Below are 21,265 nucleotides of genomic sequence, written 5' to 3' on the forward strand. Positions count from 1 at the left end.
ACAATATAGGGAGATCAGAAATAGATAATATACTGACACCAAATGAAAAGAACAAAAAAACAACATAAATGTATAATTATTTCAGAAAACCCTATTTATATTTACTTTATATTATCCTTACCACAAAATATAATAATATGTAAATTAAATCCTCAGCAAGGGAAATCCCAGTGAAGATATCATTATATCTGTTATGTGTATGGTTTTATTTCTTTAAACTTACTACCTACATATGAATTATTCGCCTTTCTTCCAAGTCATACAGGTTGAATCAATAATTCCAACACGTTGAAAAACTAACAAAGAAAAATGAGACTGTTTTTTATATTACATAATAAAGGCTGTTTGAAGAAATAATTAAATAAAAGAAGCGATTAATAAACATCAAGAGTTGGAGAAAAAAAATTGAACGAGTCTTAAGAAAGTCAAGTCAATTTGTGTAGTTACTTATATTATCCACCAGACAAGAAATTTAATTTGAAAATAAATGGAATTTGAAACTGAATTATAATTTGAAACTGAATTATAATTTGAAACTGAATTATAATTGTGAACAAAAAACAAAATAATACACTTATTTACTATAAATTGTAAAAAAATATTGAGAAAGTTGGAACGAATTAATTATTTGTGTAATTAACTGGAGAAAGGTGTAGACCCCGTTAATTTATTGATTAAAGTCTTAAAAATTGTTAGTTTCTATTATTGTAAAAAATCGTTATGCTATTTTAATATTTTTGTAATATTCCCGTATATGTTTTATGTGATGTGTGGATTGTACAAACCTCCCCACATTCCGGATTAAACTTGTATTAAAATGTATCCAGTACATTCCATATTTTGAAACAACTGTCTGTAGCCAGTGAGACTATGGCATCCCCAACTGGGGTGTGTTGTGAGGCTAAAGGTAGTGAGCAAGAGAAGGAGATAGGAAAGAGGAAAGCTGAGAAGTATCTGGTTTTATTAATATTATGTTCACTTGTGATAGGCTATTGTTATTAGATTAATAAAGTTTTTCCGTCAATAAAAAATGTAAAAACGGACAATCTCTGGAATCGGTTCAGAGAGATGATTATAAATTGTACACACATATATAAAAAAAGGACGAAGATTACATATTCATCGCTATATAATCCGAGGATTGACCATGTCGATGTCCTGATTACAGCCGCTCAATGCGCTGAGCCACCCCCAACTTTCAAATAAATAGTTAAAGAAATCGGTAAAAAGGGGAAAACATACGTATGGAATCAATGTGGCTAACAGTGTATTTGAACGTCCTTTTGAAGACATCACCTTTAATGAAATAGTAATAATAATATAGCAAATAGTAATAACAATTTCGCGATCAATCAAGAAAGGTTTGTCCACAATACGATGTTAGTAATATGATAGTGTATATTTCCAGGAAGCGACATATCCAAGTGAATACGGTACAAGTAGTCTACCCTCGCCCATGTCAACACATCTGACTACCAATCCCCGCCCCCCCTCAATAAGCAAGGAAATTTCCTCCCAGGAATCGTACATAATAACTAGAGTGTGTCAATTTGATTCATATCTCCATCTATTCTACACCGCCGCCTGTCATTTAGGGGTATCTTGACAGCATTGTGTGAAAATATCTCCAACTCGGGGGGCAGTCTCCTCTTTTACTTAGATTATAAAATGAACGATAAAGCAGAGTAACGATGACAAAACTGAACTGACTGATGGCGGTGAAAATTTTTCATTCGATAAAGCATATCATACTCTTTTAAAATCAAAACTTGTCATGATAAAACCGTATCAGCTACAAGGTGCGAATTAACGCCGCTTTTTATGACAGTATTTGAAGGTCAACGATACTATTTTGAGCTTACTGCGTCATTTCCATCATGAGGTATGAAGCTTTGAAATAGCCATTGAACCATCCGAAAAATCCTGTTTTTAGTATTTCCCCAATTAGCCATTTTCACTTTCTTAGAACCAAGTAATTCCATAATTAAGTCCTCCCTTCATTCATAATTAATGGACAATTCATAATTAATTAAAAAAAAAATTATGAACTTTGTATGTAAAAGCACAATGGACAATGACTCATCCTTTTGATTTTGTATTTAACAAAATGGTATTATAAAATAATAAGAACGAATACAAGAAAAAAACACTTTAACATTATAACTGTAGCCATTTCGTGCGAAATTATCAAAACCATCTGCTCCCCCGTCATGAGAATATCGTTAGTTTTCAGTAAAAGCAACACTGTGTTTGTCAAAGTAGGCGTATTACTAATAAGAACAATACACATTTCTATGCCTTCGCCAATTCTTTATCTCTAAAATATAATTTCATTTGATATAAAGTTCAGATGAAAGATATAAAAGAGATAAAACATCCGTGTATCTCAGGTAAGTTTTTAGATTCTCACGGCCAAAAGCATTTTTGTTGTTTGTTTTTGGGGTGTTATGCCGTGTTGCGCTAACTCCTTCTTTAGCCGACGTTTCGGACAGCGTTGCAGTGTCCATCATCAGGGCAGATCCGGTAGATCCGAAGATGTGTAAATGAGATGAAAAAGATGTCGCCACTTCCGTTGGCATTTCGCACTTGGACGGGCCCCAGGCTAACATAAATACTGTGCTTTCAGAATTCGCCACAAGATGTCACCACTTCCGTTGGCATTTCGCACTTGGACGGGCCCAGGCCACAAACAAATAAGCACAAACTCGACAACCAAAATTTACACATCTTCGGATCTACCGGATCTGCCCTGATGATGGACACTGCAACGCTGTCCGAAACGTCGGCTAAAGAAGGAGTTAGCGCAACACGGCATAACACCCCAAAAACAAACAACAAAAATCCGTGTATCTCTTTTATCTCTTTCATCGCTACATGTTACCGATAGCGTCATCGGGTTTCTATGGAGCGCTGCAGGAGTAACGGCGGCGGTGGTTTTGAGAACTGAACTTCCGATGGAAATGGAAGCATTTCCTTTTGTTTTCTCAGCAAATAACAGCAGCGGTGGGTGGCTCTACCAAGAAATATCGAGGAATCGAAATCCTTACATTGCAAAAGCTGTAAATGTGTTTTATTGCAAGCTGTACGCTTTTACGACTGTGTCAATGAAACATAAAATAGGTACACCCTAAAAATAAAACCGTTAAAATTAGGGAAGGGTGTTCGGTCTTAAAAATGCTGTGGTGGAAATTAAATTGAATTTTAAAAATGAAAAAAAATACTGTTATTTAAACAGTATTTTTTTCATTTTTTCAGAGCTGTTCGATTTTATTTATAGTTGTATTAAATTAACGATTTTAACACCTTTTGGTTATTATTGAATTCACAGTCAAAAATCTACAGTGGGTGTCATGGCACACTTAACTAACTAACTAACCATCTCGCACTTTCTCCGCAGGGGTAGGCAAAGAGGACGGCCCGCAAAACAACTCGGTCTTGGGACACACTCCTTGCCTCATTCACATTCATACATCGTCTCATACATACTCTTCTATCATTGACATGGCCCGACTCGAGTATCCGTTTCACTTGATCGTCCCACGTCTTCCTCCGGTGTCCCCGACTTCTGCTACCTTTCACATTTGCGTCATATATTCTCTTTATACTCCTTTCTTCGCACATTCGCTGTATATGCCCAAACCATCTAAGCGTCCCTTTCTTAATCTTACTCATTACGCTTACATCAGCCTTGCACACTTTGCGAATTTCCACATTTCTCACACGATCATACATGGTTTTGCCACACATAAGCCTCAGGATCTCATTTCAACAGCATTCAGTCTACTTTCATCCTTTCTCTGCCAGTTCCATGCTTCACTTCCATACATCAGGGTAGGTACCAGCTCTTCACTGTGGACTGCTAACTTCGCATCTTTGGACAATTTTTTGTTAGCCCCAACTGCGTTGCATTGTCAAAAATCAAACATTTAGTTGAAATAACAAAGTTGTATTTTTAAGATTTCCTTTATTATAGTACAAAGTAACTGGTCAAAATATCACTATTTCTCGAAAACATTATGTTTTTGTGATAAACCTCTGTGCCCTTCTAACATGATTTGAAGTCGAATCAGAAATCATTAATTTGAAAAAACGACCGTAATTTTTTCATTTTGTAAAATCATAGAGTCGAAGACAATTTCTTTCGAATAAATTCAAAGTCTCTAAAAATAATCATAGTCCAATCATAGTAGAATCAGATTTTAGAGGAAACAGTTATATTATATTCAAAGATTTAACAGCGAATCGCGTTGGACAACAAACATACACCATAAATAGATAAGCACCTAACTATTTAAGGCGATGCAATACGTCGTGTAATATTTTAAATTGAGCCGCTATCAATAACAACCCTTGCGTAGATGGCGATAAGGTTTAAATTCCCGCTTAACACCATCCACCTGTTTTGATTTATGCAAGAAAAAAACATGGCAAAAAGTGCCTTTTATTTTATTTTGTGGGATTTTCAGGCATGAATATTTTTTTTCGATCATTTAAATCATAACCGAAAATGGGTTCGTAAGTAGGAGATTTTGAACTTTAAATCAGTTTTTATAGGCCTTTACATTATTTTTTTCTTGGCTTATAAAAAGACTTGTTTTAAAAATACTCGATTATTTCAAAGAATAAGATGTATTCTACTCGCAGTATTTAATTAAAGCATCTGAAACATTTCTAGAACGACCAAATTTTCAAACCAATAACACATGATTTTGCATTACAACGTATGGCATCGCCTTAATCTAACCATTAAGCGGTTTGAAGCACACCCCTCGCTTCATTCACATTCATATATCGTATACATTGTTTTGTGTTTAATTTGTAAGTCCATTAAATTTTTTAAATTCAATGTCGATAAAAATTAATATCAAATTATTTTACGCATCATTAAAAATAAAATTGGAATCATTCAATTAATAAGTCGTATCAACGTGGCCTAGCCACGGAATAGTAAAAAACTAGAACTTACAAAACTTAATAAATGACGTTTATTTTTTACGTTTTTTTTCTCATCAAATGACGTTTGAGTTTAAAATTTAAAGATGAAATTTTCCAATATTGTACTCGTGCTTGATTCGTATTTTTCTAAAGGTTTATAACAAATTATAGTCATTTACTATGTGCATGAACAAAAATACAATTATGCGATATTTCAAGACAAAAATTAATGTAAAATTTAAGTGACATTATTTGCAGGTCTCTTGAAACCTTCAAGGATTAAATTAAAGATATTATGTTGTTTAGCAGCACCATGATAGCACGAACGTGTTGAGCCAATAAATCTATTCTACTATGTTGTATGCACAGCAGATCGTGGTGCCGCTACTGGCAGTAGTTGTTTGGAACTAACAACTTACAGCATTCCAGGGGATATGGACCATCTATCGTACCATGACTTCCTCGTGCGTTTCTGACTTATCTTAACATTATTTATTTGATATTTATTTTATAAAATATAACAGAATTCATGTTATATCAATAAAGAATGTTGAAATACATAATTGTAATTTTTTTCTCATTATTCTAATCTCCATAAATTGGGCCCCACAGCTCGTGATCATGGAAGGTTATGACATTTACATCAATATCAAATTCGTCTATGTTCACCTGCTCTTCTCATCATGCTTTCATACCTCTCTTAATCTTATTCATTAAGCTTATATCAGCCTTACAGTTTTCTGGATCTATGGTTTTACCCACACACGAGACTCATTTCATTTGAGTATTTAACTTTAAACTTTAAACCTTTAGGAAGTTACATGTCTCAACACCATACATCAGGGTTGGTTGTGTTGGTACAGCACACCTTTGTGAACTGCTAGCCTGGCTTCTTTTTTCAATTTATTATTAGCGACCGCCGCATTCAGACCTCTGTTAATATATTATGTAGTTCCATGCGTTCATCCTTCTTTCAATATCCTTATTAACCTTTCTGTCTCTTGTGAACACACTTAATATACAACCATACACACCATAACATCCAAAACTCCATAAACTCTAAAAGAGCCAGATCCCCTGCAGAAAGAGTTAAGTTGTGGCTTCTAACGATTTTACGATCAGTATGCGCATTTTAATACTACGCGTCAAAAATTGATTCAAAATATATTCTTTAATACGTGTTTGAATAAATGTAAATAAAATAAAATGTATAGGTTTGAGGATGTCATTTGCAACGGCCACTTTACGATCGACAGTGTATTTCAATTAAGTTCGTCGTTTGTAGGACAAATGATAAAAACACGAGCGTGGATTTATGTAATGCCAACCATTAGTCGTCTCGACTCTAATGGTAATAAACCGTGTTACTCTCGGATTAATGATATCATAAAATAAGTGCACTTACCATGGAAAGATTTTATATTTATATTGTACCCAATAGACAGTGGGGTTACACAAAATATATAAAGCAATATAATAGAATATTGAATGAATACAAACCGTCCTGTAACGGTGTACAAAAAAATTATGTGCGAGAGAAAATAAAGTGTAGGTCAAGTGAGAAAAAAAATGTTTGAGGTTTTCTGTAAAAGAGAAGTGAATAGAGAGATATACTAGATTGCAAGAGATCTAAAAAAATTTAAAAAGATCTGAGGTCTATCGCTATCAATTATCTTGAAACGTTATAATATAGTCGAAACATTCGCACAATATATTTGGAGTAAACTAAATTGGTTATTGTTAAAGGAATATGGTAAGTTTCGGGGTTTTTTAGCAACTGAATACACCTTAATGGTGACCTTGTATAATATTGACGCATAACAAACATATTAAATTGGTTTTGTAAAAATTTTAAGACTGTGACCTAATTGAAAACAATCTTGAAAATTAATGATAAATTAGGAAAAAAATAATTCAATGCTAGAAATTTTGTTATATAATCACGCAAGGGTGCTACAATCCGTTACCAGTAGGATTAAGGCAGGAAATTTTGTGAAGCAGAATGAAAAAGTGTAAGGAAAATGAAGATAAAAAAGTTAAAATTATTGTAAAAGCTAAATCAATCAATGTAAAACAAACAGAGCTTCACCGAGAGTATGTTCGAGAGGAAATTTGGGATAAAATCTCTGAACTAAATTGCCTACACTCTCTATAACTTTCTTCCAGACATGTATAAAAACAGTCAGGATATAAAAAATTCAAAGTATTGCTTTAAAATAATATCTTTAAGTACATACAAAAGCGAAAATATGTATTTTTGTCGTGTTGTGTTTTGCCTTGTTTATTTTTTACTTCTCTTCTTTCCCCTGTATTTGTAATCGAGCATAATCTATTTTTATCAATGTATTAGTGGATAATGGTACAATGGTAATGGCAATGGATAATGGTAGAAAGAAATTTTAGTACGGTATTTTTTTTTGACAATTTAACGGATATTTAGAAGCGTTATATAAAAATGCTAATGATAAAAATAATGTTACAACACGGAAATAGTTGAATGAATACAGAACTGCTTCAGATGAAATGATTTCTGCTTTTTTTCTATAGAATAAAACCTGCTATATTTCTGTTGCGAATTGATGCGAGTCGAACCTGCGATTTATACGTCTAGGATTCTAGAGAAAAATGGCATTTTATTTCAAGATCAATTGACCATGAATGAAAGTTTGTTTTTGACATGTGAAACATTAACTTAAAGGGAAAATAATATTATTTGGAGGTATTCTGTCGCCGACCGCTTTTTTCATATTTTTAAACGCGTAGCTTAATATACGAAGGTTTGTAATAATTGCACGTATAAAATAATGTTTTAAATCCAGGGTTAAGTGGCAAAAGTAAGAAAACTACAAGTAAAAATGTAAGCAACGTCAAATGAAGGCAATGAATTTTTATTAGGTTTGTGGAACCTGAATAACGTAATAAGTAGCGTAATACGAACACGCAGAACCACAGTAGGTCCTGTACAACAGATCAGGCGTCCGGGAGATAAACATTCGTTATTTCGGCATCAATGGCCATATTTCTCAACATTTTAGGGCATATGTCACAATATATGTCACGATAAATTCGTAGGATATTCGAAACAAGTTCAGGAAGTTGTAGGTTTCTTTTTTTATTTATTATTTGAGTATTTTATAGATTATTGCCACATGTTTTTGATATGATTGCTTTCGTACGGTCGATTCGAAAGGAAATAATAATAATAATAATAAATTTCTTTCCCAGCATTAGAGAGGTAGACGATCTCAATATCGCCCCGGTGAAAGACAACCATTCAGAATCGAAAAGTTGTTTAAAAATGATGTAGAGGCCAGGTATTTGTTAAGCATTCCCCTTTCCGCTTTATTTAATCTTACAACATAACCAACATTTTTAATTTCACTAAGTCTATGCAATCATTTGCTCTAACAAGGGTGCTTGCCCTATTGATCTTATGTGGTAGGTATCTTCAAATAATTTTAAATAAAGTCGCTATCCGTGTCTGTCTGTTTGTGCACTTTAGTTCTTACGGAAGGTTTATTTATATAATGCTGTTAAGAAAAGTCAATATTTTGTAATCAAGTGGTTTTCATTGTTAACGCTGGCTAGACCTTATGAGATACATCAAAATAATGTTCTACGGCATTTTATATCTTGAAAAGGCCTACCGAATAGTTCCCGATGGTATATGTCTAAGTCCTAAGAATAACCCTCAGCAATGCGAGGTACACGTCAGCTAGTTCGCACTAAAAAAGTGTTTAGAGACCACATCTAAATATCCAGGTGCTTTCCAAACATCGTTTTTTCTATTTCGCCATACACCCAGTGGTGATCCAATTAATAATACAGGGTTTTCCAATAATATGTGTTATTTTGAATAGCCCGCTATTTCGGTAGATGTTACTTTTGAAGCTGTCATTTTTTGACATTCGACAAGTAGAAACTACGCCATTAATAAAAATGGAACGATACACGCTTCAACAACGCATTGAAATTATTAAAATTCACTTGAGTGAATCAAATTCAAATCATTTTGAGTGATGAGGCCCATTTCCACCTCGGTGGCTTCGTCATCAAGCAAAATTGTCGCATCTGTGGCTCGAAAAACTCAAGAGTTATTGTTGAAAAGCCTCTCTATCCTGAACGTGTGACTGTTTGGTGCGGTTTATGGTCCAGCGGAGTCATTGGACCTTACTTTTTCGAAAATGAGGCTGGAGCAACAGTTACGGTGAATGGATCGCAAACAAGAGATGATTAATGATTTTTTACGGCCGGAATTGGATGGTATTGATCTGGACCACGTTTACTTTCAACAAGACGGCGCTACGTGCCATACAAGCAACGAAACCATTGATCTTTTACGATTGAATATCAAAATAACATCTCTTATTGGAAAACCCTGTATACTCGTATAAATAATAATCTTTATTTAATTTCATTTAGTAAAAGTAATTCGACAAAGGTATTTAACAATTATGGAAGGAGCATATTTATTTTTTAATGTTCAGGAATGTACCAGGAAGATTATAAATTTGAGTCAAATTCAAATTTAAAAGGGTAATGGGGTCAGTTTTACTATATTGTGACCGAATTAATTGTCTGTAAGTGACGTTAGAGACTGTACTTTAACAACATATTGTTGAAAATGGAAAATGATTTTGTCAATAACAATCCACGTGAGGCATATAAAGGCGTCAATGTATTTAAAAAGGGCTTCAAACCCAACACATCCCTGTGCAGAGATAGTAATGGAGACATAATAGGAGATAAGGAAAAGATTAAGACTAGGTGGAAAGAATACTTCCAACAGCTCTTGAATCCCAATAACAACCTGACAGTCGAACCAACTCACATTCCGGATGAGCTAAATAATGATGAAACGACTAGAGGGCCATCGGTGGCAGAAGTAAGGGCTGCCCTAAATAAATTGAAAAACAATAAAACACCGGGAGGAGACAATATCCCGGCAGAGCTCTATAAATATGGAAACATCTGAAAAACCTGCTACACAATCTTATTGTAAAAATATGGACCGCCGAAAGAGTACCAGAAGAGTGGCAAACTAGTATAATATGCCCCATACATAAAAAGGGAGACAAATTGAAATGTGAAAATCAGAGGAATATCGCTACTTTGTACAGCGTATAAAATCTTCACAACAATTTTGAAAGAAAGACTAGAACGTCATTCAGAGAACTTGCTGGGAGAGTATCAGGCAGGTTTTAGGAGGGGGAGATCCACCACTGATCAACTCTTTACTACTCGACAAATCCTGACAAAATGCTGGGAATTCGATATAGACATATATCAACTATTTGTTGACTTCAAACAGGCATATGACAGTATAGATAGGGAGAAAATATATGAAATACTCCTAAATTTTGATATACCGCCCAAAATAGTCAAGCTTGTAAAAGCAACGATGGTTGGTTCACGATGTCGAGTAAGGATAGGAGGTGAAACAACGGAGGATTTTAACGTCTCCCAGGGGCTGAAACAAGGTGATGGCTTAGCTCCCACTCTTTTCAATATTGTTCTGGAGCACGTCGCGAGGAAGACAATGATTGCTAACGACTCAAACATTTGCTACAAAAGCAATCAAATAGTTGGATATGCAGACGACCTTAACATTGTCGGAAGATCCTTACAGGCTGTAAGAGAGGTGTTTGACCTTTTGGAGACTGCAGCAAGAGAGGTGGGCTTGCAAATCAATGAGAACAAAACTAAAATCATGATGCAAACCAGAACCCCACACCGCAGAATAAAAGATAAAGTGAATTTTAAAAACTCCTATAACTTTGAAGTGGTCGAAAAGTTTGCCTACCTGGGCTCCATCATAACGCAGGACAACGAAGACCCAGTAGAAGTAAGAAAGCGCATCACAGCCGCTAACAACACTTACTTCGCGTTGCTGCCAGTGTTCAAATCCCGAAACGTCCATGGGAAAACCAAATTAACCCTGTATAAAACAATTATTAGAACGGTCTTGGCCTATGGATGTGAGGCGGGAACACTGACAGCAAAGTCTGCGGAACGGCTGGACACCTTCGAAAGAAAGGTACTTCGAAGAATCTTAGGAGCGGTGCGAGAGGGAGAGGCATGGGGAATCCGCCACAATAAGGAGCTATATGACATCTACCAAGCTCCCAGACTCTCTACTCATTTACGGCTCCAAAGACTAAGATGGGCCGGACATGTGCACCGAATGCCAAGCACACGTGTACCAAAGAAGGTTCTAACAGGACACCCGGGAGGCAAACGAAAGGCGGGCAGACCTAGGCTGAGGTGGGAGGACGATGTCAGGAAAGATGCCAGAGGACTACTCCATGTTGCAGATTGGAAGACGACGGCCGAGGACAGAGGGCGGTGGAGGCTCATGTTAAAGGAGGCCAAGGCTCGAAATGGGCTGTAGCGCCATTGAAGAAGAAGAAGAAGAAGTGACGTTGATAATGTCGATGGTCAATGCAGAATCGTTAAGCCCCAGCATTCCAAATTTCTACGGTTTTATAACACATTTCTCGTAAAAACTTAATGTTTGCACGTTCCCAAAAACATATGTTGTTTTTGAGGAATCGATACATTTGTAGAGCCGAAACAGTAAATATATAAAATTTCCTCGTACAAAAAATCGCATAGTGTGCTCCGAAAATTATTTAAACCACAATTTGTTCTGTTATTTAAGATGTAATATGCATGGGAAAAATCACTGTATATCTTTAAATGCAACTGAGGCATTTCTCAAGAGATTTATGCCTTATATTAAGTCGTATTTATTTTTATTTTATGAAATATATTCACAATGTTCGCTTTATTATTATCATTTTTAATATAGGCGCGCTCCCTCCAACATTCGTATTAACGTTTCTTCATTTGAAACCATCTTCTTCTGGCGTCCTCTGAGCAGAAATCCTAGCTTTCGGAGTATAAAAAAGTGCATGGCATCTCCCACGAGTGTACTTGTTAGTACAGTATATAAAGTAACCTAACCTAACTTAACCTAAACCTTACCTGTTTCAAAATATATGTGTTTCATTTATATTTCTATTTTGGTAGAAAGCAGTAACTTTGTGATTTGACAAATTGATTAAAAAAAACAATTACTTTATTTATAACCACGAATTTTTATTTATTTAATTATATATAACCTATCGGTTTCGCTTAGTACAAGCAAGTTAAGGGTATAAAATATAAAATCTACATAAATAAAAATGTAAATGTTCGTTTGTTAAAAATCTTTAATTTCCGAAAGGTCTTCAATGATTAAAACGTCATCTGTTGGACGTAAAAGCAACATGCGCTATTGTTTCTCTATCTGCACAGACAGAATGAGCGACAGCAACGCATGGCAAGGTACAATCGAGGGAAACCGGTCGGTTATAGACAGTAAAATAAATAAAAATTCGTGGTTATAAATGAAATAATTGTTTTATTTTCGCTTACATTTTTCTTGTCCTGAAAACAAATTTCCTCACATGTAGTATCATATGCCGATGACGAAGACTGATTGTTTCCGTTCATCTCTATGAAATAATAAAAGACGCGATATAAAATGAATCCATGAAGAAATATACCAAGTAGGTATCTGACATTTTTAGATATCGCGTATCAGATATGACGTTACCGGGAAAATTGATGAGCTTCGAGGGAAAAGGTGTTGCGCGGGACGGAATACTGAATTTCAAATATATTGGTTGCGGTTTTTAAAAAAAATTCAAATCTAGGGAGAGTGTCGTGAGGAATTTTCAAGATTGGTTCAATTTTGTGTATCAATGGTAAATTTATTTAGATACGCCGGTACGAACTTTGAATAACGAATTGGCGGAATTTTCTTCTGTTGATTTTTGCGAGATTTGAATATAAAACGGAACTTATTCTATGTTAGATATATCAGTTATGGTGAGTCTTATCAAATTAAGAATTAGAATTTAAAGTTAAATTATACGAAGCAACATAAATCGATTCTCCTTTATTGTATACCTAGAGTGAAAAATCACGGAATAGTCTGAATTCTTGACAAATCGGTTCCAATTTTTAAAATTGCAATTAAAATAATTTTATGTTAAAAAATTTATATTATGGGTAGATACTTATCGTTAACTTAGTCTGAGATCTTAAAAAAACAGTTACAATTTTCAAAATGACACTTAAATTCAAAGCAAATTTGATTTCATTTAGCCAGATTTATATGAGGGATTTTTTTAAAACAGTAAATTATAGTTAATCAAATGTTTCCGATTGAATCCTTAACATAAAAAAAATGCAGTAGGCACGTATATATTCCATTCAAATCTAAATATTATTTTTTGCCCAAAATAATTGCTCATTAAAATTAGGCACCCAAAGCATAACAAATACATTTTAATGATCAATCAGTGACTGCAATAAAATACATATTATATCAATCAAATTATACGATCGAAATATTTTTTATTAAAAAAATGGCGAAAAATGTTTTCATGGATTTTATTAATATATTTTTTGTTGTTAAAACTTTTCATTTCTGTTGAACGTGAGATAGAATTTCATCAGACTGTTATTAAACGATGAATTTTGCAGCAAACTGAAGTGGAACTACTCATCCTGATGAACACGGCTGATTCGAAACTTTTGGAGTAACAGGTAGTTCATTCATTATTTTAATTGAAAAGATGGATGGTTTCTGATTCAACACGTAAAGTGAAAAACAGAAGTTTACTTGTAAAACTTCAAAATATCAACTTATTGGAATCTCGAATGTGTTCTTTGATTTGTCACGTAAATGCAGAACTTCTGAAAAGATGGATGGGTGTTTTGTTAATCAGCACGTAAAGAGAAAACAGTTAAAGTTTGCAGGATAAACATCAAATAATAAACTCCAAACTATTATGGAAAGTCGTGTAGTGAATGCAGAACGTGAGAAATTCAAATACTAAAATACAAGATATTTGAGATGTATCTTACGTTATTACAAATAAGAATAATAACATATTATGTACATTCTAGCATCACGTTCATTAATCAAAGGCATTGTACATATAGCTTTGTATTGAACTGGTGGATGCCGGCCCCTAGACGTTCAATATTATTGTCAATATATTGCACAATAATATTGAGCCAATAAAAAAAGTTAGATATTTATTGTGCAATATGATCTTATCTGATAAATATTGAATCGCCTGTGGGTGATATTGCCCAGTAATGGTTCATTTCTGTCTCCGCAGTCAAGAAGTGAACATCATAGTGAGATATAGGTTTATGATCGAGATCAATCTTGTAAATTTTACATCCTCAAAACTGTTTCCAGTAGCTAAATAACGTAATTTTACTGACAAACGTTGACTTGCTGGAATAGCATCTTGCATTATGGTGTCCGTTTTTTTGAATTTCAGGTATAACCATTCTAAAGAGTTCATCAAATAATGTACCGTCCATCTGCAGAAAGTTTCGGTAGTCAGCTGGTTCACTTATTCTTAGTTAACCTAACAATTTTTCATGTATTAGTGTATTATTATTTTTTTACCATTCTTTTCTTTACTTGCTTTACTTTTTATGTTGGGTTCTTGACTGTAGAAGTGTTAGTTGTATACTAAATCATTGGACAGTAATATTGAAACGTGTGTGCCCTCTAGCAATATATTGAACCTCTAGGAGCCACTGAAGACATAAATTGGTAATAATTTCACTAGTCTATAGTTAGTAATAACAGAGATCATTGTAGAAATGTATTATATATTGGTACAGCGTACTTGTGGGTGATTTTGCACAAAAACGGCGCTTTACAAATCATCAAAATATTATGATTATTCATTGTTTTATTGTCTGATTTTATATTGAAAAATGATTTCAAATTGAATGACTATATTAATATTATCATGTATATATTATTGCCAAATTGTGCAATGCATTCATTTGATTATTTCTTGACTCCACCATCTTTTCCACCGTGACCATAGCACTAACTATTCATATCACTCCTCACTAGCGCGATTTCATCAAACTGCTAATAAATATACACACCTTTTCGATGTATTCAATACCTCTTCATCCTGCATCGAAGCTAAAATAGTTAGTTGTGAAAGTGAAAAGCATTTCTATATAATGGTTGTGCTTACCGATATTATATTTATGACCCCGATAACTTCACTAGAGCTAGGCGGCACAAGCATTTTATTTTTCCAAGAGGCAGGACCAACCTACTACTACTACTCATACCTATGGGGAGAATGACTACGCTTTCAAACCAGCTTCTCCAACTTCTTTCAGACATATGTTTCAGTCATACCTGAATTATTAGAGATTTAAGTAAGTATTTTTGAATACAATGAGGGATAGAAACTGATTTAAAAAATGTATATAATAGATTAATTTATTCGTATCAATGTATATGATTGTAATTGTACATGTTATCGGAATTACTGTTTTTCACAAATTGACAATAAATAATATATTTTTGCAGTTTGTGAAATTTCCATTATGTTTGTAAAAGCCCTATGAACGTTCAGTAAATGAATAAATAACAAATGGATAAAAACTATCCTAACATGAAGAGATCAAGTAATATTTATTCAATGCCCATCAAGGCTAAGAAAATCAGCTACCAATAATTTATGCAAACTCGAGTAGTTTGTATGCCAGATGACGTACACGTTTCAACACACTCTTCAGAAATCATATTTTTTTTATTGAACAACGAAAAAATATTTCAACATAGCTTATTTTAAATGTTTTTTAAAATTTTATTTCATTTCATTTCATGTGTTTATTTTATAGCAGAGTGTAGTGTCCTCCTCGCTAGCAGTTCACATGTGTTGTGGAATACATTTTACAAGGGTAATATAGTTAATTTTAACGAGGAAGACTTAAGCTTATTGACTGAGCGTAGCGAAGTCCTGTTTCAACTCGAGCACATTGCTGTTTGACAAGATGGTAGCTGTGTTTGATAGTACCTTTTGATTCAACAAAAGCGCGCTCATGCGCTTTGGTGTCAAATCGGAATAACCAACACTACGCTAAATCTACTGTTCACAGAACTACTAACATTATATATATACGTTTTAAAAGCTATTAAAAATTATTTGTTTTTGTTTGTTCTATGTGGATATCTACGATTATAATTGTGCTGGACGGGGTTATTTTAACCAGCGGCTTTTATTTAAAATAAATTATGAGCTACTTGCGTTACGTTAAAACTCACGTAAATAAATCGGCTTCATTGTTGAAAAGCCTTATCAAATGTAATGGTTTACTAGCGGGATTAAGAAATCGTAAAAGATGAGAAAATCTTAATCCCTCTAGTAAACCATTTGATAAGGTTCCCGGTTTTATGTGAAAAATAAGATGTCGCACGTAATCCGGGTCTTCATATTTGCAAATCCCAACGAAGTCCATTCTATTGGATTTCTGAAAACCCTCTTCAAGCGGGAAATTGTGGAATTTTCCGGTACCTACCTATCTTAAAATCTATTCAGTAGAAATTGAGAATGGAGGGAGAACGGATCTTTCTTTTTGAACGGAAGTTGTCAGTTAGGAGCGATCAACTGGCGTCCGCTCCTTTTCTATTGCTCCGGAATTTAAACAGAGTTTCCCATCAAATTTGAAAAAACAACTCTGTGGAGATAATAATAAAATGAATTAAATGAAAAAATGTGCCAAAAAAGCTTTTTAAGAGATTTAAAAACCAATGGAATTTGTTGAAATGTAGAATGTTAGGCGTACAATAATAATTAAATACTACAGTTGAAAACAAGGAAATGAATGTCGTTTAAAAAACCGAATTGAAATAACAGTGCCATCTAATGGAATTACTGTGTATACTGCATATACTGCTGTCAGAAGTACGGTCGTTTATTTAATTATTTATAGTAATCATGAGCGTCCGCGCGCAAGAACAGATATTAAAAAATATTAAAGAATCTAATAAGACCTTGGTGTCTCTCTAGATAGCAAGCTTTCTTTTCGGGATCACATAACTGCAATCGTTAATAAATCCCTCAAACTACTTGGTTTCATCACTAGAATCACTTCGGACTTCAAAAACGTAAATACCCTTAGAACTCATTACTGCTCCTTGGTTCGCCCCATCTTGAATATGCTTGTGTTATCTGGTCTCCTTTTTATGCTATCCACATTCGACGCATTAAATCTGTTCAAAATCGGTTCTTAAGAGGGATTGCTAGGAGGCTAGGATTAGAAAAAATGCAAATACTCATATGATGAAATTGAACTAACTCTAAACCTCTCTCCTTTGGAAGTTCGTCGGGAAAGAAATGACCTCATTTGTTTATTCAAAATTATAAATGGTATTATTGATTCACCTACGCTACTGCAACTTATTTCCTTCAATATCCCCTCGCACAGACTCAGAAATAATGAAGTGCTCTTCCTCAACCATCATTCGACAAATTATGGATATTATTCACCATTGTCCAGAATGTGTAGACTGGTCAACTCAAGTCAAAACCTTAACTTTTTTGGGATAAGTCTGAATGATTTTTGCCAGTCGCTAAACAAGTGACGGAATATTATACGTGTCCTGTGGTCCTGACCCACGGCGTAGTCTTGACATGATTCGACTTGTCACTTTATTTTCTTATATTATATCTGCATTATGTCTTTGCTTTCATGTACCTTTGTCTACTCCTGTATGTTTCATTTTACTGTATTCGTATTATTATTTTGTAATTTGGACGATGTCTGTTAATAAATAAATACAAATTTTCAATGATGTCAGACACAAAATACAGACTTCCAAACATTGAATTGTGATTTATCAAATTTTTATTGAATTGAAACTTTTCCCCCGCGGTCTTCAATTAGCGTTGAGTGACTAGCATATACTGAGGATTGTGTGTATTAGTGCATTTGTACACAATTTTGACAGAGTCTAGATTAAGTATACTTATTGATATTAGTAATAAAAAGACAAGAAGACTGTACATATGCATGATAGGAGTCAAAGAACAATCTTGCTTGATATTTATATTTCAAGTAATACTCGCTTTCCTCTGGCAAATTGTGTGCTTAGAGTACACATTACACATGCTTACACATAGAGCCTGCCTAAATTGCACGCACGATACGAATCAAAAACAAAATGCTTGACACTATTCTCCCGTAAACATAATTATGAATCTGATGTTGTACGCACCACGCACGGTCCGGCTAGAAAGCACGCACGACACGAGTAAATAAAAACTAACTTGATATTATTATACATTATGAATACTTACTTTTCTCTGGTGAACTTGAGCGTGTGCACGACCTGCGGCGACTTCTGCCTGAAGTTCCAGAGGTGCAGCGAGTCATCTGCCGTGGCAGTGACCAGCGCACCCTCGTTCACCAGGAAGGCTACGTGCGTGACGCCAGCCGCTTCGCCGTCGTGCCGCACGTGGGCGTCCACGCCTGGCCTGCCTAGACTGCACGCACGAGAGTCAAGGAACATATTGGCAGAATTGTCATACTTCAAGATATTAAGGGTAATTAGTTAAAGAGAGAAGATAATGATGTATTAAAAAACGCGAGGTAAAATAAATAACACAGCACATTACAATGGGTAAACTTTTTACAAAAAAATTCAAAAGAAACAGTATTTGAATTATATTCGAAAATCGTTAAAAAAAAACAATAAAAACTGCAATATTACACATTATAAGTTTAATGAAACCAATTGTGGCTAGATTAAAAATGATACTATGATATACAAAATATTAAAAATACACATTTTGTTTTGGATATATCACAATAATATTAGATGTTGATAGGTTTACAACTTGTTACACACGTGGAATATAATATGAGGACCTGGCCTATTTCACGATATCGCTCGCCATATAATCACACAGTCTTTACAGATGCGAATATTATTTCTGTGACGGTTATTATATTGTATGGCCACGTCAACAAATATTTTTATATTTTACCCCTCGTGTATAACAAGCTTCAATTAGATTTGAACCCATTTGAAGAGTTGTAAAAATGTCGATATTGCCAGTTTTATATTATAATCTTGGTTCCATGATAACTCAATACAGTGACAATTCAACACATCTTTAAAAAATGATATAAAGTCATTAGAAACGAATAAAAAAAAATTAAACCTAACCTAATCTAACCTACTTAACCCAGTTAATAAAGTTTTTGTTTCATCACTTTCCATGACTTTATATAACCTTTTAAAGATGTGATGAATTATCATTTTGATGATTTATCCGGTCACCTATAATCTTACATAACGAGTAGCAATTAAAAAAATATATTTTGATTTACTTCATTTACGTATTAAATTTTTAAAATGAAACACGATTTCTTCTCGTTTTTTAAGGTAGTATTAAAAAACAAAAGCTAATTATATTTTACCCACTCCAGTAAAAGTCAAGGCAAAGGTTACTTAGACCAACGCTGACAATTCCAACATCCTTGCGAGAAATTGAAATAATTCTAATTTATTACGGGACTAACGGAGAACAAAGGGAAAGCCTCTTGATATTAAAAACCTATTTGATTGTTCCTTTAAGTAATGAAAGCTATTTGATTGTTCGCATTCCTTTACTTAATCTGCCTTTAAGGGTTTGTTTAACTTCACGAGAAAACATTTTACTTTCTGCAAATTTAAAACTTAAATATGTATTAAATTTCTGTGTTGACTTTTATGTTTTTACAAAGGAATGCCTTCCTTAATGGAAAAAAACGTTATTTTATTTTTAAATTCATTAACTACCAGATACGTTTTGAGATTTTCACAGCCATCACGGTAATACAGTGAATTATTTCAGAGTTATGCCGTATTGCGCATTTCGGACAGCGTTACAGGGTCCATCTGCCCTGATGATTCGACTGTAATACTGTCGGAAAAGGTAGCTAAAGATGAAGGAAGCGCAATACGGCACAGTACCCCAAAAATAAATCACTTTAATTATTTACTCCTAGTTTCTTAATCCGGCTTCACCGAAGATATGATTTGAAAGTATGTCGTCTTGTCTTTTTTTGTATTGAAAAAATCAATTTTCAAAGCTTTATAGCTCACGATGGAAGAACGTTCTGAGCTGAAAATACTATCCCTGTATTTTTTCCATAGTTGTGATGTTCACCCATTAATTTTGTAATGTAAAGTAAGTATATATTTTGTCCTGAGGAAGTAAAGGTAGTTTTATATAATATATAATGGATCAAACAAAGCAGCATTGTTTCATTTGTTTATTATATGAACTAACTCCAACACATATAGTACTACACTTATTTTTATATAACTCATTTTTTTACTTCTATTTTTTCTTATTATTTTTTAATTATTTTTTTACTAAACATTCAGTTTACATATAAAATGTTAATTACCAGCCTCAGAACAGACTATGTCTAGTAAGGAGGGTAATGAAAAAAAATCTGTACAGAACCAACCTTGAATAAACGCCCGGGTTGCCGGCACTGAAACTGAAACTCTAAATTTAAGTATTTTTTGTAACGAACTAAACAACAAATCACAGTTTTGAACAATTAAATATAAATATAATAAAATATGCGAACTTTATACCTACAAAACAATACCACAATGTTCGACAAGCGTCCGCCATTTTGGTTTGTGGTTTTGAGACGGTGGTTCCCAAACAATAAGGAGTAAGTGTTTGTAGCGGGGGAAGTGGGGGGAGTGAAGGGAAGTGGAGGAAGTTTAGAAAGTTCAATTTACAGGTGCGACGAGGTGCGGAGCGACCGCGGTTCCCAACTTAAACTCCTCTGACCAAACAAGATATTCAACCGTGGCGAGATAAACGTTGTAACTAACTTACATACAGCGCGTACCGCACGAAACAGACAGGGCATTTCAAGTTTATTGTGCCAACTTGGATTAGTCACAGAAACTGTGCATACTTACATTAAACATAACATGTATGTATGTATACGAGGGTTTACATCCCCGTATACGTAATACGTACCCTGCGTTGTATGATCAAATATATTTTTCCTAAGTTGTTATTGGTATAAAAGGTTGGTTTACAACGGTTTTTATTGGTATAAAGGCTGGATTCTGTATTTGATAGCACGATTTTTATAACTGTCCTGATGATGGTACGGAGGTACTGAAACCGGTAGATAGTAAAATTTATCAATAAAGTAATCTAAAGCCAAGTGTTTTCATTTCATTTATTTAAAATTTCATGTCACAATGTGTTTCCTTCTTTATAAAATAATAATGTGACAATCATTGACGAAGAAGATAATACTAATAAATCTAAACAAAACATAAAACAGAAAAAATAGACACCACAGGACGCCTGGCGGATGTGAAACATCAAAATTGATTTTTACTGAAGGAAGTGAAAATGAAAGTAAACAAATCTTGATATCTTTGATGATAAAACAAATATTTTATTATTATTAA

General features: G+C 34.0%; 1 protein-coding gene across 3 annotated transcripts in view; it reads right to left on the reverse strand.

Moving 5' to 3' along the window:
- Positions 1-21,265, reverse strand: part of Tomosyn (syntaxin-binding protein tomosyn) — a 671,040-nt gene that overhangs the window by 184,642 nt on the left and 465,133 nt on the right. For all 3 annotated transcript variants that reach the window (XM_089637452.1, XM_089637451.1, XM_089637450.1), the window contains exon 3: positions 18,123-18,308. In XM_089637452.1, the coding sequence (XP_089493578.1) occupies positions 18,123-18,308 (186 nt within the window). The remainder of the gene's footprint in view (positions 1-18,122; positions 18,309-21,265) is intronic.

The sequence above is a fragment of the Hesperophylax consimilis genome, chromosome 11 (assembly GCF_061612785.1).
Source record: "Hesperophylax consimilis isolate HC1 chromosome 11, BYU_Hcon_1.0, whole genome shotgun sequence".
Classification (NCBI taxonomy): Eukaryota; Metazoa; Arthropoda; class Insecta; order Trichoptera; family Limnephilidae; genus Hesperophylax; species Hesperophylax consimilis.